General features: G+C 49.6%; 1 protein-coding gene across 1 annotated transcript in view; it reads right to left on the bottom strand.

Moving 5' to 3' along the window:
• The window catches only part of CUX2 (cut like homeobox 2), a 284,617-nt gene that overhangs the window by 13,903 nt on the left and 253,374 nt on the right, over positions 1-17,340 (bottom strand). The window contains exons 10-16 of the mRNA XM_081539932.1: positions 13,639-13,743; positions 8,052-8,243; positions 7,893-7,951; positions 7,144-7,192; positions 6,951-7,050; positions 5,182-5,856; positions 4,139-4,240 (exon numbers count right to left, since the gene is read on the bottom strand). Of these exons, the coding sequence (XP_081396058.1) occupies positions 4,139-4,240; positions 5,182-5,856; positions 6,951-7,050; positions 7,144-7,192; positions 7,893-7,951; positions 8,052-8,243; positions 13,639-13,743 (1,282 nt within the window). The remainder of the gene's footprint in view (positions 1-4,138; positions 4,241-5,181; positions 5,857-6,950; positions 7,051-7,143; positions 7,193-7,892; positions 7,952-8,051; positions 8,244-13,638; positions 13,744-17,340) is intronic.

Below are 17,340 nucleotides of genomic sequence, written 5' to 3' on the forward strand. Positions count from 1 at the left end.
AAGGACGGTCACAGTACGGAATTTATACCAGCGAAATGTTGGGGGCAACCTCTACATCTGGGGATAAAAACCAGGTGGACACTGAAATTTTAGCTTATGTGGAAAAAGCTCTCATGGGGATACTGTAACGTTAGAAGAAGACTTGCTTTTACACATGCTGTGATCCACCTATGCAGATAAAAGCAAGTCCCAGAAGGGGACACACAGGAGAACCTGCGTTCTATTGAGTGGCAAAGCAAGCCAAATAAGCAATATTACTTAGTGAAAATTCTACAAGTGGTTAACACAAAGGAACAGGGCAGTGCTTCCCTATGCTCTCCTAGTGGCCTTCCCCACACCGGGGTCTCTCCCCAACCCTGGGCCAACCTAGATCAACATAGCCCTTCCTTTACTATCTCGGTTTGCAGTCTACACCCCGGTGGATCCTCATAGCTCCATTAAAAATAATTTCTATTGCTTTTCCAATTAAAAAGCAACAGAGCAATGGAATACTATTCAGTCATAAAAGGAATAAAGCACTCATACCACATGGAGGAATCTTGAAGACATCACGTGAAGTGAAAGAAGCCGGACACAAAAGGCCACCTGCTGTACAGTTTCCGCTCATATGAAATATCCAGAACAGGGAGAGCCACAGACACAGAAAACAGACTGGTGGCTCCCTGGGGCTCAGGGGAGGTGAGGCGTGGGGAGTGATTGCTAATGGGTACAGTGTTTCCTTTCGGGGGTGATGAAGATGTTTCGGAACTAGACAGACAGTGGCTGCAAAACATTGTGAAGGCACTAAATGCCACTGAATTATTCACTCTAAAATGGTTAAATTTATGTTATGTGAATTTTACCTAAAAAAAAGCAGACATCCCTGGTGGTGAAATGGGTAAGAATCCACCTGCCAACACGGGGGACAGGGGTTTGAACCCTGGTCTGGGAAGACTCCACGTGCCGTGGGGCAACTAAGCCCGGGTGCCACAACTACTGAGCCTGAGCACCCTAGAGCCTGTGCTCCGCAACAAGAGAAGCCACCACAATGAAGAGTAGCCCCTGCTCACCACAACTAGAGAAAGCAAGCCCACGCAAAACGACAAGGACTGAGCATGGCCAAAAAAATCCCCCTCTGTTAAAAAAAAAAAAGTAATACATGTCTATCTGGAGAGCTAACAATGCACAAAAACTTAAGATGAAATGAAAATCAGTGGTAATCACATGAAATTTTCCCAGGTTTCCCTTCCAATCTGTTTTCTAACTACACACATGGGATGGTCACACTTGATACATGGCAGTGTGGCCTGGCTTGCTTCCACTTAGTATCAACATGAGTGTTTTTTCCTACGATTTGAAGTTCTTCTATCTTTAATGGCTGCATATGCCACTGAAGAAATACTCTCTGCTTTAGTTACCCAGCCCCCCACTGCTGGACACTTAGGTTGTTTCTACTTTGTCACTGTTGGAAACAACAATTAAGAGATAGCTTGTATATAAATTTTTGTTCCCATTCTGAATATTTCCTTTGATCCCCAAAAGCAGAGCTCCCAAGTTAGAGTCAGCCACATGCACTTCCTTTCCAGAGGGATGCTGACTGCTCCCTGCTTAGTCTTCACGTCTGTAGGGGACATCGGGGGATAACCTGGCACTCTTCCTCTTGCTGAACTTTTAACAGACCCTAAATGGAAACCTCCTGACTGGGCCACTCGAGCAAAGGTTTCCCTCTGTGATATCTTTTTAATTTCTCTGCTACCTTGATTCAGACCCCCCAGCGGGACAGCACTGCACGGGGAGTCAGGAGACCCGTTTTCTCCTTTGGTCTCTGAATAACTGTGAGTATGTCCCCCTCTCTTTGGCCTCAGTTGTCCTGTTTAGTGGGAGAGTTAGATGAGATGTTTCTCATGGTTCTTTTCACCCCAATACTGTGTCTCATCTACATGGGTAACCTCTGTCCAGTACACAGTAGGCATTTAATGTTTACTGAATGACCGCCTCTCTTTTGCTACCAGAGTTGACCAAAAAGACATAACTAAGTGTGTACACAGTCAGGGCTCAGTAGATTATCTGGGTGGGGCAGTGCAGGATCCCAGCACGGTTGACGTCTCTCTGTCCTTTCCAGGGACCAGGAAAAGGGGGGTCCTTGGGAAATTCGCGGCTTCCAGCAGCAGACTTGGGAATAAGGACACTTGCCCCAAGTCACCACCAGAGGGGAGCAGATACTGTAAAATGGAGTGGGACTGCTGATGCCGGCATCCAGTTCTGAGTCAGCTGTGGTCTACACTGGCTGTACTACATTATGCTGGCTGCAGGGATGTGATAGGTGATAGGTTCCTGGTTGCAAGAATCCCTCACTGGTGGGAGGGACAGCCACATCAGCAGAGTCATTTGTAACATGAATAAATGCAAATACTGCACCTATGTTAAAGATGAGAAAATGAAGGCACAGAGAGGCTAAGTAATTTGCCAGAGGTCACGCTGTTTAATAAGTAGCAGAGGCAAAATTTGCAGCCAAGTCACTCAGGCTCCATTGCACCAAACAATACAGTCATTACAGGGGACCCAAGGAGGGGTGGATTCCAATCCACTAGGATGGGGATGGGGGCTTCCTAGAGGAGATGACTTCTGAGTTGAGCTGTAAAGTAGGAACAGGAGCTGGACAGAAAGGTGGCTGGGGTGCAGATGGCCTTAGGGGCACAGAGAACAGGAATGAGGATGGTCATGATCATAAACAGTTCATATGAGAGGCATGGAGGGGTCAGGAGGAGTCTGAAGACTATACTAGGGCCTGTAGCCCTTGTTGGGGAATTAGGATTTTATCCTGAGGGTAATGGGGAGCCATGGAAGGATTTCAAATAATGACATGAACATGTGGTCCTCTTGAAGGATCCCTGTGGCCTCTGGGTGGAGAATCAGCTGGAATGGGGCCTAGGCCAGTAAAGCAAGACCAGCAAGACTGGTCATTGGCAAGACCAGTAAAGAGGCTACTGCAATAGTCCCAGCAAGTGATGACGATGGCTCACTAGGCTGGTGGCAGGTGGGATGGGGGATGGACAAGCTTGAAAAAACTTAAGTAACCCCTGGATGGGGTTAGGGTTCAGGTTGTTGAAACTTCCAGGAGCGGATTAACTCATCTAAAAAGAATAAGAAAGTCAGAGGGCCTGGAGTGGAGTTCTGGGGGAATCCCACGAGGGGCTGATGGAGAAAGCACACTGTGATGGGCTAAATAATGGTTCCTCCAAAGATATCCATATCCCAACCTCTGGGACCTGTGAATACGCTACCTCACATGGCAAAAGGGAATTTTTAGATATGATCAGAGTTAAGAATTTTGAGATGGGGGTATTATCCTCGGTTATCTGGGTGGGCCCCACAAAATCACAATGGTGTTTATAAGAGGGAGGCAAAAAGATGAGAGAGAGAGATAGAGACAGAGAGAGACTAAAGATGCTATGATGCTAAGATGAAAGTAGGGGCCAGGAGGCAGAAAATCTGGACGCTCTCTAGAAGCTGAAAAAGACAAGGGAACGGATTTTCCCCAGGAGCTTCCAGAAAGAACGCAGCCCTGCTGACACCGTGACTATAGCCCAGTGAGGCTGATTTTGGACTTCTGACTTCCAGAACTGTAAGATGATCAATCTGTGTGGTTTTTTAATCACTGAGTTCTGAATGGGCACCCACTGGGAAAGTGGAGGAGGTACGGTTAGAGAGGTGGGAGGAAGCCGGGGGAATAGCATCTCACTGGGAACCAGAAAGTACAAGTGTAAGGAGGGTGAGGTGGATGGTCAGATGGTGAGGCTCAGGTCTAGGTGCCTGACAAGCGCCTGGTGAATACCGATCACAGGGCCTCCTGAAAGTTGAGGCCATCTGGACAACCCAGAGCAGCACCGCCAACAGAACTTGGCAGTGATGTCACCTGTGCTATGTGGCTAAAGAACTGAGGTTTTAATTTCACTTAATTGTGATTAAATGGCTGATAGCTCCCATACTGGATAACGGACCTGGTACTTTCCAGGCCTAGACCTCACTTGGCTGCAGGTTATGAAAAAGGAAGAGGTTCAGACCTGCTTGGAATCCCCTCTGGGGTGGACACAGCCTCGCCTCCTGCTCAGGACAGGCCCTGGAAGCCTCGGGCCTCACCTGCTGTGGCCACACTCACCCCCCTTCTGTGACTCGATCTCCTTCTTGGCCTGCTCTAGGATGCTCTTGATGGCGTCATCCGAGCCGGTCTCTGGCGTGCGGATTCTTGGGGTGATACTGCCTGGGGGAGGAAAGGAGGCATCTGTTGTGGGGACCTGCATGTTGGGGGTCAGTCCCTGGTGCTGGGCAGGGTGACATGCTGGTGTCTTCCTCCCAGGGCCGGGAGAGTGAGAGCCAGACTGTGAGTCCGTGTGACAAACTGTGGACCCACAAGAGATTTCAGCTTGAAATAACAACAAAACCCAATGAAGGCAGCCACCACCAAAGTGAACAATTATCTTGGGACTTCCTTGGTGGTCCAATGGTTAAGACTTGGTGCTTCCACTGCAGAGGATGCAGGTTCGGTCACTGGTGGGGGAACTAAGATCCCACATGCCCCAAGGTGTGGCCAAAAGAAAAAGGAAAGAAAAAAAATAGCTAACAATTCTCAAGGAGTTATTACACACTTTATGCTCATTTAACTCTCTTTAGGAGGCTGACAGGTGGGGAGACTGAGGCACAGAGCAGCTAAAGAGAGCTGCCTGAGGTCACTAAGCAGATGAATGGCAGAGCTGGGACACAAACTCAGGTGTCTGTGGGTTCAAAACTTGGGCCCTTCACATGGATTACTCTAAAAACTGAGTCGTCAAGGTTGGGGGGGTCATCCCGGTCATCTTATGGATGGGTAAACTGAGGCTTGGAGGTGCTTACGGGGTATCTGCTGAGGCAGCCCCAGGGGCCTGGCCTTTCCCCACCATTATCAGCCTGAACTGCACCACAGCAGCAGCCAGGTGCAGGGGACAGGGAGCCCCAGGAGGGAGGGATTGAGGATGGTTTCCCTTATTTTACAGAGGCGGGAAATTGAGGCACAGAGAGGCAAAGTCTTTTGCCCCAGGTCACACAGCAGAGAGGTGGCAGACTCAGGCTCTGAACCGCGAGCTGTGTTCTCAGCCCTCAACAGCCCCACGCCCGGGGCTGGCCCGTGGAGACGGCTCTGTGGACGGGCCCTCGGCCAGCACCCACCTCGCTGCCGCACCTGGATGGTCCTCAGGGCCAGCACGTTCTGCTCGTCCGACAGGAACTGCTTCATCTTGATGAAGGGCTCCTTGCCCTTCACTGTGAGCTTGCGCCAGGGCTTGGGCCGGGCCAGGATCTCGCTGACTGAGCCCTGGGACAGCCCCAGCACGTAGTGGCCGAACACTCGCTGCCCAATGTTGTGTTTGAGCAGTTGCTCCTTCACCTGGAAGGCGATCTCCGCCGTGTCCAGCTGCTCCTCCTCTGCTCCGGCCCCCGCCGTGGCCACGCCGCCCCCGCCCCCCTCTGCTGGCTCGGGACCCCCGGGCGGCTCAGGGCCAGGGGCTGGGGTAGCAGGGGCCGTGGGGGGCTTGGCACCATAGAAGGCTGCGGGGAACACTAGCAGGCCTCCCACCTCCCCCTTGAAGGCAGCCGGGGGCATCATGTGCTTGGACAGTAGCGTGTCCCCTGTCAGTCTCTCTGCTGAAGCCAGGCTGGGGAAGGGGGACAGTGAGAAAGTCCGAGGGCCATCAGGGCCCAGGCTGGGGCCCAGCAAGGGCTGCCCTGGGCTGGGGGACAGGGGGTCTTCGGGCCCTGGTGGTGGTGGGAGTTGTGGAGGGGACGGGTAGGACTGCTCCGTGCCCAGAGAGTCCTTGATGGAATCATCCTCCGAAGGGTCCTCCTCTAGAACACCGAGATAGGCAGACAGACGGAGAAAGAGAGGAGAGACAGACAGAAAGACCGAGAGGTAGACAGTGATGGGAAGAGAGAGGCAGAGAGATAGGGAGAGAAATAATGAGAGAAACAGAGACAGGGAGACAGACGGAGAGAAATAACACGGGAGAAGACAGAGATAGGCAGAGACAGAGAGAGAGAGTGCGAGACAAAGCGACAGAGGTTCAAAGAGATAGAGAGGGAGGCAGAGACAGTGAGAGGCAGAGAGACATATAAAAAGAGACAGATTTGGAAGGAGAGGAAGCGGAGAGAGGGCAGAAGGGGTGGGGAGAAGTGCTATAGGCGTCTGACAGCGTGAGGCACCGAAACTGGTGTTTCTGCCACACACACTCCCCCCCGCCCCCGTCTCTAATCCCCATTCTGCAAGGCCTGGGCCACAAGCCAGTTCTGGGGTGCCCCCTCCCACCATCAAGCGCATTAACTGAGCACTCGTTATGGGCCCAGCACTTTGCCCTGGGGAGGATTAACCCCCATCCCGGAGCAGGACAGCCCACTTCCCAAGTGCTCACCCCGTGTGCCTCGTCTATGCGTTCGAATCTACCCGCACAGCCCCTACTAGGGCCCATAACTGCCCATTTCACAGATGCGGAAATGGAGACAGCACACATGTGGCTGAGGCCACATGGCTGAAAGGTCATGAAGCCACTATGTGGGGAGAAGGGGCGATCTGGGGGAGACAGGCCTTTCCCAGCAGCCTGCAGTAAGGGTTGGCGTGAACGCCCTCCTTGACCCGTGACCCCTCCTTGCTGCTCACGAAGGCTGGGGCATGAGGGAGCCCTCTGGGGACCTTGGGAGGGCCCGAGTGAGCTGTGTGTCCCATGTGTCCCACCTTAGGGGACAGTTGCCCGCTGGCTTAGCTGTGGATGGCCACCAGCTCAGCCCTAGGCATGCAGCGGGCGCTCAATCAACGTGCCCGCCTTTTACCCATCTTCTTCCTGCCCTTTGTGTTAAAGGCAGTGGTCTGAGCGCGTGGAGGAGGCCAGAGACCCACGGGCAGCTCCCACCCCAGTCACTCAGCCCTGAGAGCATCCCGCCTCCCCTACCAGGGCTGGCCAAAAGACCAGGCTTTTCCAGAAGGAATTTCTGTGCAGGGAAGAAGGCCTCCTTTGCCAGGAGCAGTGAGTCTTCGGGCTTGGTTATGCCCTGAGGAGACAAGAAGCAGGGCTGAGAAGGCATGGCTGGTGTAGAGCTCTTGAGGGCAGCCTGCCCTGTAGGGACGGTGGTGGGGACCCTCACCTGGGGGAGGCTGCAGGTGTTGGAGGCCAGCTTCATGGCTTTCAGGATGCTGCCGGAGAAAGTGGAGAGAGAGTCCAGCCGGGTCCCCAGGCCGGGGGCCTCACGAGAGGCCTCGTGAGAGGCACAATACCTGCTCCTCTTCTCGGAGAGCACCCACCCCACCCCCGGGTCTCACACAACATGGGACTCAGTGGACAACAGGCCCAAAGCAGTGGCTTGTGAACTGGTCTGCTCCACCCGGAGGGATGCAGCTTGAGCTGATCTGATTAAGGCATCACCCCCTGCCCCACAGTGGCTCAGCTGGTAAAGAAACCACCCGCAATGCAGGAGACCGGGATTCCATCCCTGGGTCAGGAGGATCCCCTGGAGAAGGAGATAGCAACCCACTCTAGTATTCTTGCTTGGAGAATCCCATGGACAGAGGAGCCTGGTGGGCTATATAGTCCATGGGGTTTTGAAGAGTTGGACACAACTGTGCGACTAACTTTCACTTTCACTCCTCCCCCTGCTCCAACCCCGCCCTGCAACAGCACCAATAAGGCTGTTTCCCCACAGGCAGCTCTTGATGACAAAGGACTGGGCATGATAGCCAGGGTGCCAGTGGACAGGCGACAGGGTACCACAAAGCAGGATCTGGTGGGAGGGAGGAATATGATGAGCTTTGCTGAGGGCCCATGGCAATCTTCCCAGGCAGCCTCCTGCCAGGGAGGAGGGCCTGGTGGTGTGTGGGGCCCCACCCGACACAATACCTCAGCTCTGTTTTAATTTCTTCATAGTCAGACTGTGCCTGGAGCTTCTCTTCTAGCTTCTAGAAGAACAAACAAAGATGAGGGAGGCTAGTCCACGTCCTTCTGCCGGGGAACACCCTCCTCGTCTCTCATCTGCCCGCCTCCTCCCCCGAGACCTACCTCGATGGCCTCGGACTTGGCGGTGAGCTGCCGCTCCAGGTCCGCAATCTGGTGGGCGGAGGTCTCCTCCAGCTCCTGCAGGGAGCTCTGGAGATGCTGCATATCCTTCAGCAGCCGCAGGATCTCCCGGTCCTTGGAGGCCAGGGCAGCCTCCAGCCGAGGGCCCGAGCACAGTGCGAAGTTCACCTTATCCTGGGCACAAAGAGGGGCTTGGAGGGGCTGGGAGGGGTGGGGCAGGGGGCTGCAGGACTGCTGTGCTCCCCCAGAGTGATTCAGTTCCCCCCACCCCAAATCAGGCCGTTCCCACTTCTGAGCCTTTGCTCAGCTGGTCCCATGTGCCCGTATGTCTTTCCCTCTCTTCTTGAAATGAAATCAGGAGGGTGAAGGACTGCTCAGAGGAAGTACTTTGGAGGAAGGTATGTCTAAGCAGCAATGAAGTTCAAGAACAAGTTAGTGATTTGGAAGACTGCTTGGCAGCATCTACTAAACATCCATCACGGTGTTGCATTCAGTATGTCAGCAAATCTGGAACACCCAGCAGTGGCCACAGGACTGGAAAAGGTCAATCCTCATCCCAATTCCCAAGAAGGGTAGCACAAAAGAATGTGCTAACCATTGGACAATGCACTCATCTCCCATGCTAGTAAGGTCATGCTTAAAATCTTGCATGCTAGGATTCCGCATTATGCGAACCAAGAACTTCCAGATGTCCAAGCTGGGTTTTGAAAAGGAAGAGGAACCAGAGATCAAATTGCCAACATACGCTGGATCACAGAGAAAGCTAGGGAGTTTCAGAGAAACATCCACCTCTGTTTCATCAACTATGCCAAAGCTGTTGACTGTGTGGCTCATAATAAAATGTGGAAAGCTCTTAAAGAGATGGGAATACCAGATTACCTTATCTGTCTCCTGAGAAACCTGTATGTGGGTCAAGAAGCAACAGTTAGAACCCTGTATGGAACAACTGATTGGTTCAAGATCAAGAAAGGAGTACAGGGCTATCTGCTGTCACCCTGTTTGTTTAATCTATATGCTGAGCAGACCATGAGAACTGTCAGGCTGGATGAGTTACAAGCTGGAATCCGATAGATGGAAGAAACATCAACAACCTCATATATGCAGATGATACCACTCTAATGACAGATAGCAAAGAGGAACTAAGCCTCTTGTTGAGGGTGAAGGAGGAGAGTGAAAGAGCCAGCTTAAAGCTGAATATGAAAAAAACTAAGATCATGGCATTTGGCCCCATTACTTCATGGCAAATAGAAGGGGAAAGGGTGCAAGTAGTGACAGATTTCCTCTTCTTGGGCTCTAAAATCACTGCGGATGGTGACTGCAGCTATGCAATCAGAAGACGTTTGCTTCTTGGCAGGGAAGCTATGACAAACCTAGAGAGTGTGTTGAAAAGCAGACACATCACTCCGCCAACAAAGGTCCATATAGTGAAGGCTATGGTCCTCCCAGTGGGCACGTACAGTTGTGATAGCTGGACCGTAAAGAAGGCAGAGCACTGAAGAATCGATGCCTTCGAACTGTGGTGCTGGAGAAGACTCCTGAGAGTTCCCTGGACTGCAAGGAGATCAAACCAGTCAATCTTAAGGGAAATCAACCCTAAATACTCGTTGGAAGGACTGTGAAGCTGAAACTCCAGTATTTTGGTCATCTGAAGCAAACAGCTGACTCACCGGAAAAGTCCCTGATGCTGGGGAAGATTGAGGACAGAAGAAGAAGAGGGCATCAGAGGATGAGATAGCTGGATGGCATCACCGAAGCAATGCACATGAACTTGGGCAAACTTTGGGAGACGGCGAGGGGCAGGGAGGCCTGGCGTGCTACAGCACAAGGGGTCGCAAAGAGCCAGACAAGACTGGGCGACTGAACAACAATAAATCTATTAAAGGTGGACATATGGTCCCCTAAATCTTGGTGCTTTCAGTCACTGGAATATATGCAGGAGAAACGCAGGGACTTGTGCACCAAGACAGAGGACACGTACGTTCACAGCAGCCCTCTCTGTAATAGCACCAAGCCGGAAACCCCCAGAAAATGGATGGACAGGTTGTGGAATACTCAGACAATGGAATACTCGACAGCGACAGAAATGAATAATCTACACTACTTGTAACACAGCATGGATAACTCTCCCAGCTATAACACGGACCCAAAGAAGCCAGATACCAAAGTGTGTGTGTGATTCTACTAAGATCAGGTATCAATATCCATCATTTAAAAGTGGACATTTAATTTCTAAATACACGGAGCTTTTAAAAAATCTTTCATATTAATTTCTCATTTTGATATCCATTTCTCATTTAAATGCTTTCTTCTCTGCCATCACCTTCTGTGTTTTTTCAGTCTTTTAACTTTACTGCGGCTTTCAATGGCTAAGTCAAAGATCTCTCTTGGTAAATGTCACATTGCACTTGAAAATATGAGGGTTATTTTCAAATACCTTTTGATATTGATTTCTAACATAATGCCACAGTGATAAGAGAACAGACTCTGTATGATTTCAATACCTTAAGATGATGAAATTTTTGCACTTTATGTCCCTGGATATTTTCCTGTGTCTCTTGGTTTATAGTCTATAGGAACTTGAATAGAATTTGTATCCTGCTGTTGTGTGAAAACTATATAAATTTTTTTATATAAAAAACTATATAAAAGTATGTTGTATTGGTTCATAGTGCTTTTCAGGTCTACTGTATGCTTCTACTTTTCGCTTTCATTCTATCCGTGTTCGAGAGTTTGATACTGAAACTCTAACTAAAAATCTTAATTTATCTACTTAAAAAACTGTAATATATAGTGGAGCTACAGGTAACTTTGTTCTGTATTTTCCAAGTCTCCTGTCAATGTTATCATACTTTCATAATTTAAAAATTAAAAAAGAAAGATTTCCTAAGAAAAAAAATATCAGGTTTCAAAACAGGCAAAACCCATGTGTGCTGTTAGAAGTCTGGAGAGGGGCTCCCCCGGGGGAGTGGCACCTGGATGGGAGGCTTCTAGGTGCTGAAATGTTTTACTTGTTGATCTGGGTGCTGGTTAAGGTGTGTGTTCACTTTGAAAAATTCCAAATGCTGTTCACTTATGCACATTTTCCCTTATGGATGTTATACTTCAATAAAACATTTGTTAAAAAGGAACAAAAACGGAAGCAGTCACTTGGATTAGGAATTGGTAGTGATAGGGGGTTCCTGGCCGTAGAACAGCACAAAGGTTTGGGTTTCTAAATCAGGCCCAGGTCCCACCCCAGGTGGGGGATGTTCTCATCCCAGGGGACCCACAGGATTAGACTTGAGACCTTGCACTCACGAGTCACATTAGGGTGGTTCCTTCCTCATCCTAATTTGCCACCAGCGCTAAGCCGCATGGCCTCGCTAGGTTTTAGGAAATGGCCCTGGATGAAGATAAAGAGGTTTCTGTTTGAGAGGACCTGAAGTCAGGCTGTCCTTGAGCTCAGTTACAAACGAATCTAAGCAGCATTACAAAGGAAAAAAAAAACAAAAACAACAGACCACTACCAACCCCAGCTATTCTTCCATGGAGATAAATGCCAATTAAAACAGGAAGCAGATGCCATTAACACATTAAATTAATTAGCATTGAGCGCCACTGTTGTGCTCAGAAAAGCTCACCCCCCCAAACCAGCAAAGTTTCCCGTGGTTGATTAGCACAGGCGTTTGCTGGGTTCCACGGGGGTTAATTAAGAACCATTGGCAAAATCTCTCTGAGGCGTCTTCATGAGCTCTCTCTCGCTCTCAGTCTCTCCGGAGTTCACTCTCTGGGTTGTGGAGACATCAAGCACGCTGATAACATACACACTGCCTCCTGGGACACGGGGACAGGTGGACACACCTATGGACACAGCACACACTGACACACGTCCCGGCGGGGGTACTCATGTGGACAAGCACACACACACAGAAATATACAGGAGACACGTCATCATCACACACACAGACACGTATGTGCTCAGACGCCACATGCTCACATGGGCAAAAACACCCTGGACATACCCCAAACACACTACTAATAACAACATCGCATTAAATGTTTACTGAGCATAGATTATAAACCAAATGCCATGTAATCCTCTCAATAACCCTATAAAGTGGATCTTATTTGTACGTATGAGGAAACTAGGCACAGTTAGATTAAGGATACAGTTATTTTCCAGAGGTCACAGACACACACACACATACACAGTAACACACATTCAGAGAGACTCATTCAAATACTTAAATAGAAAGATACAGACACACAGGTCTGTGTATCAGGGTGTCAGGTGAAATGAAAATTCTGTGGCCTCTTCAGGTTCATGGATGGAGACTGCAAATCACCCTGGAGCAGACCTGTTATTACGGAAGCAATCATGACTTGCATGAGCTGGACCATAAAAGAAGGCTGAACGCCGAAGAACTGATGCTTTCGAAATGTGGTGCTGGAGAAGACTCTCGAGAGTTCCTTGGACTGCAAGGAGATCAAACCAGTCAATCCTGAAGGAAATCAACTCTGAATACTCATTGGAAGGATTGATGCTGAAGCTCCAAAACTTTGGCCACCTGATGTGAAGAGCCAACTCATTGGAAAAGTCCCTGATGCTGGGAAAGATTGAGGGCAGGAGGAGAAGGGGGCTACAGAGGATGAGATGGTTGGATGGCATCACTGATTCTGTGGACATGAACCCGGGCAAACTCTGGGAGATGGTGAGGGACAGGGAAGTCTGGTGTGCTGCCCTCCATGGGGTCATAAAGAGTCAGACACAATTTGGTGACTGAACAACAACAACAACATGAATTTCATTCCTTGATAAGCAGAAATCTGGAAAGAAGGAGGGCCAATTTACATAACAAAGCCAGGCTTTCTGGGAGAGGAACAATGAAGATTCTTATTACATGACAGAAGGGTAGGTTGGGGTGGTGCTGATTAAAACCCCTTGGCAGGAAATGTCCCCACGACCTTAAAGGGGCACCAACTTAAGAGGAATGAGAAAGATGCCTTAACTGGCTTAACATAGGAATCTCAGGGTTGATGACTATAGACTGATTCTTTGTAACATGTGGCTGGTTGGGAGGCCTCGTCGGAATCACCCTGATATGAGTGTCCACCTCAGATCTTGGTATGTGGCTCCACACATCCACCAAGCCGTTCGAGACCAGGGGTCAACAGCAATAGCTGGTGGCAGCCATCAAAACTGCACTGCTGCTCTACTGATAAAACGCAACCTCCTGCCCTGCTCCAGCTGGGCCTCTGGCATAAGAATGATCCTCTCTGACCTGACTAAATTCCAAAGTATATGGACTCAAGCTATACGAAGCTTGAACTTGAAAAGAAAAAAAGCTGTGGCTGTTTTTGACCCTTTGCAGGCGAAGCAAGTCATAGCATTGATAATTATATTTAACTACACACTGACTTTGGTAATAAACATGTTATGCCCACTGTATGCACAAAAAGACCCAGACCTATTTATGTGCACAATTTCATGGAGATGCACACGGTCCACCCACAAAATGTCACCCACATATTCAAACCCACAAACACGGCCTTTCCCAACTTTTCCCTCTGGCTCTGCCACCATCCTTACCCCACTGGGTCCCTGAGGAGAGCAGCAGGCCAGGCGGATGGAGCTGTTGACGGAGGCGAGTTGTTCCCGAAGACTTTCCACCTCCCGCTGGGCAGCCTCAGCTCGCTGGGGAGGAAAATGGGGGAGGTGTGGTTAAGAGGTGAGGGGGGTCACACTGGATCCCACTCTGGCCCTCTACTGCTCCCCTGCATCGTCTCAGACAGCAGCTGGGAAGGCAGGTCTGAGGACTTGGGATCCTACTTTCTGAGTCCTGGTCCCCTGAGTTGGCTCTGGGTTCCCCTGGTGTGTTTGGGACTCCAGGAGGAGCTAGAACATTCCCACTCCATTAAGGCAGAAAGGGAGGTGCTGTCTTGATGAGTCTGGAAAGTTTTCGAATGTTCCCAGGCCACTTCTGTCTGCCAAGTAAACTTCAGGCTTGGCTAGTCAAAAGGCCAGAGCTTGTCCCCAGCTCCTATGCCATACGTTGTCTGCAGAGGTTGGCTCCAAAGCCCACAAGCTGTTGCAGGTCCCTGGCAAGTTACTTCCCCTCTCTGGGTCTCAGTTTTCCTCTTGTGAAATGGAGGCCATGAAATACAACTACTGTAGAGGAGCATTGAAATACACCTAAAATCAGAATGCCACAGCTAACTAAACTGAATCTTAACTCTTCAAAAATTTATAAGAAAAAAGCCTGAAAGGAAGCTTTCAAATGTTAACAATGTGGACTTGTGGCCTGGAAAGACATTTGTACTTTGTCTCTTTCTGGTTGTGTGACCTTGGGTAAGAAATTTCATATCCCTGGCCTCAGTTTCCCTGTCTGCAAAATGGGGATACCTCATAAGTCTGTTCTGCAAGTAAGTGATGTGGTAAAATACAATTCATTAAGTATCTCACCTTGATGCCTGACATATACAAATATGTCAGTAATTGGATTCCTTTACTAACAACAACAGGGTGGATGGGATCTTGAACTGTTATTAAAATGAAAAGAGTTGCAGCTGCATTTTGACCCTCAGCTGGCGATGCAGGTCAAGTGATTAAGTTTAACTTACACACTGATCGCAGCAATCAGTATGCTGTGCCCACTATATGTGCACAGAGACTCACACACATTTAGGCACACGTTTTGTTGATTTATCTTTAAAATAATTTGTTTATTTATGGTATCCTGCCTTGTTTCAAAAATAGTTCGAGTTAGGAGTAAGCTTTGTTTGGGGAAAGGATTTGGGTGTGTGTGGGGTCGTAGAGAAAACATTTTTATGTTTCCACACAGTTAGGGCTTTCTGAGTAAATGGGACTGAGACCTGAGATCTGGGCTAAAAGACAAGCCTTGTAAATATCAATACATGACTGATCAGCTAGTGAGAACTCCAAAGATTCACCTCCTGGGAGATGCCTGTTGACATTTCAAGGGGCCACGAGGCCCAGACCGTGAAGACATCTTCTGGGTTGTAAAGACGAATTTAAAGTTACTAGTCTTATCTTCCCCTGGAGAGAAGTATTTACATTCCAAATGCTAGAAACCCAGGATCCTCGCCCTTCTGTTCATCAAGATACTTGAGAGCAGATTTCTCTCCCTTTCTCAGAAGGTCCCTCTCCCGTACAACCACCCAGATTCATATTTGGGGGCGTTCCTTGCCTACAGCACAAACCCCGGAACATGCAGGATATCTGGTTCTCGGCTCATCACCCCAGGGGAACAGCTGGGGAAAACTGACATGGTTTTTACTATGCAAGTAATAATGACCTGCTCCAGAATCCTCTTGCTCACATTTAAGATAGTATTAATAAATACAGATATTAAAGACTAATACGGTGACATGTCCTTTTTTTCTCAATACTCTATAATGAGCAGGTTTTGTTTTATACTCAGAAAAAAGAAACATTATCAAAAATGCTTCCTATTCAGACTACTGTAAGATCTCTCTTCGTAAGCCTGTTTGGCAGAAATCCAGAAGTTTGATGCCACATGGTGCTGGCGAGGCTATGAGAACACAGGCCCTCTCATCTTGCTGAAGGGGGTGTAAACTGGTACAACCCATGGAAGGCAGTCTGGCCACATCGCCCAAATTATAAGCACCCGGCTCTTTCACCCAACAGTTCCGCTTCTAGGAACTTGCCCTGTGTAGTGGCTTGGGTATGTATGAAATGATATCTGTACAAGGTTATTCCCTGCAGTATTAAGGATGATGGTTAAAATACTGGAAATACCACCAAAAGGGTATGAGTCAGATCAGAGGTGGGCAAAATGCAGCCTGCTGCCTGTTTATGTAAATAAAGTTTTATTGGAACACAGCCACACCCATTCACTTCCATTTCATCTATGCTGTCACTCTACCATGGCAAAGTTTTGAATAGTTTTGACAGTGACTTGCAAGGCTGACAATATACTCTCAGGTCCTTTATGGAAAGTTTGCCTTCCTCTGGGTTAGTTGATGACGGTAATATGACACAGCCATGAAAATGAAGGACCTGCCTTATACACAGATACGAAATAAGCTCTAAGATACATACACAGAAAAGGCAAGGTTCAGGAGGGTGCACTTGGTAACTATTGTTTCTGTTTAAAAAGGGGTAAAAGTAGATATTCATGGGCTTGTGAATGCCTCTCTGGGAGGAGACCCAAGACATGGTAACAGAGGCTGCTGAGGGGAGGGGGACTGGGGGCGAGTTCAGGGAGGGGAGATGGGGTTTCCGGGCTATGCCCTTACGGAGCTTTTTCAGTTTTGAACTAAGTAAATGGATTACCTACTTAAAAAATGAATCTAAAAAATGTTATTCTTTCCCAACTTTCCTCTAGGAGTGAGCACCCCGTCCTTGGGCCCCCACAGCCCCGCATCCGGGCCTTTGCCTCTGCTGTGCCCTCTTCCATTCCTCAGGAGGGCAGTGCCTGGGCTTTAGAACCCAGCTCAAAGTACGCCTCCTAGGAGGCCTCCCTCCACCACCCCCAGGGAGATGACCGCCTGCCCTGTCACACCGCTGACCCCTGCTGGCCATGGCCCAGGCTGCTGGCATCGCAGGGCACTGGGGAAGAGGTGTGGTGGGCCCGCAGGACTCCAGACTGAACCCTCATGGCCATGTCCTACCTCCTTTCAAAGTCCCGCCCAACTCTGACCCCCAGATGGCAACACATCTGAAGCCAGAGGGAGGCAGGATGCGGGAACCCCATTTATAAATGCGAAGACTGAGACTCAGAGAGGCTGAAGGCCTTACAGGGATCCGGGCTGGGATGAGGATGTGGGAGCCCCAGGGAAGGTTGGGGTCCATCCAGCGCTCGGCTGGTGATTGAGTGAGGAGGCTGGCGGAGACTCCCAGGTCAGGACAGAGGGAGAGAAGCGGCTCCCGGCTTGTCCCTCGTCACTGCCCCTGGCTCTGCGGAACATGGCTCCTCACTCAGTCCGGTTGGGAGAAACTCATGTCCCAGCTTAGCCCGGGGATGGGCCTGGACCCCTGGTTCCTGCTCTGCCTTTCTCCCACAGGGAAGGGCGCTCGTTGTGCTCTGCAGGCTGCTTCTTGGCCTTTACCAGAGCCATCCTATGCCTGGAATCCATCCCTCTGCAGGCTCCAGCTACTCATCAGGTCTCAGCTCAATGACCCTTTCTCTGGGATGTCTTCCCTGTCCCGAGTCTGAGTCAGGTGTCCCTTCTTCAACCATTGCTACCTGCATCACCCTATTTCTGAGCGTTCTGTCTGTCTGGGAACTCAGGGGCCGGGTCCCTCTGA

The sequence above is a fragment of the Giraffa tippelskirchi genome, chromosome 11 (assembly GCF_054371585.1).
Source record: "Giraffa tippelskirchi isolate mGirTip1 chromosome 11, T2T-mGirTip1v1.2.pri, whole genome shotgun sequence".
NCBI lineage: Eukaryota > Metazoa > Chordata > Mammalia > Artiodactyla > Giraffidae > Giraffa > Giraffa tippelskirchi.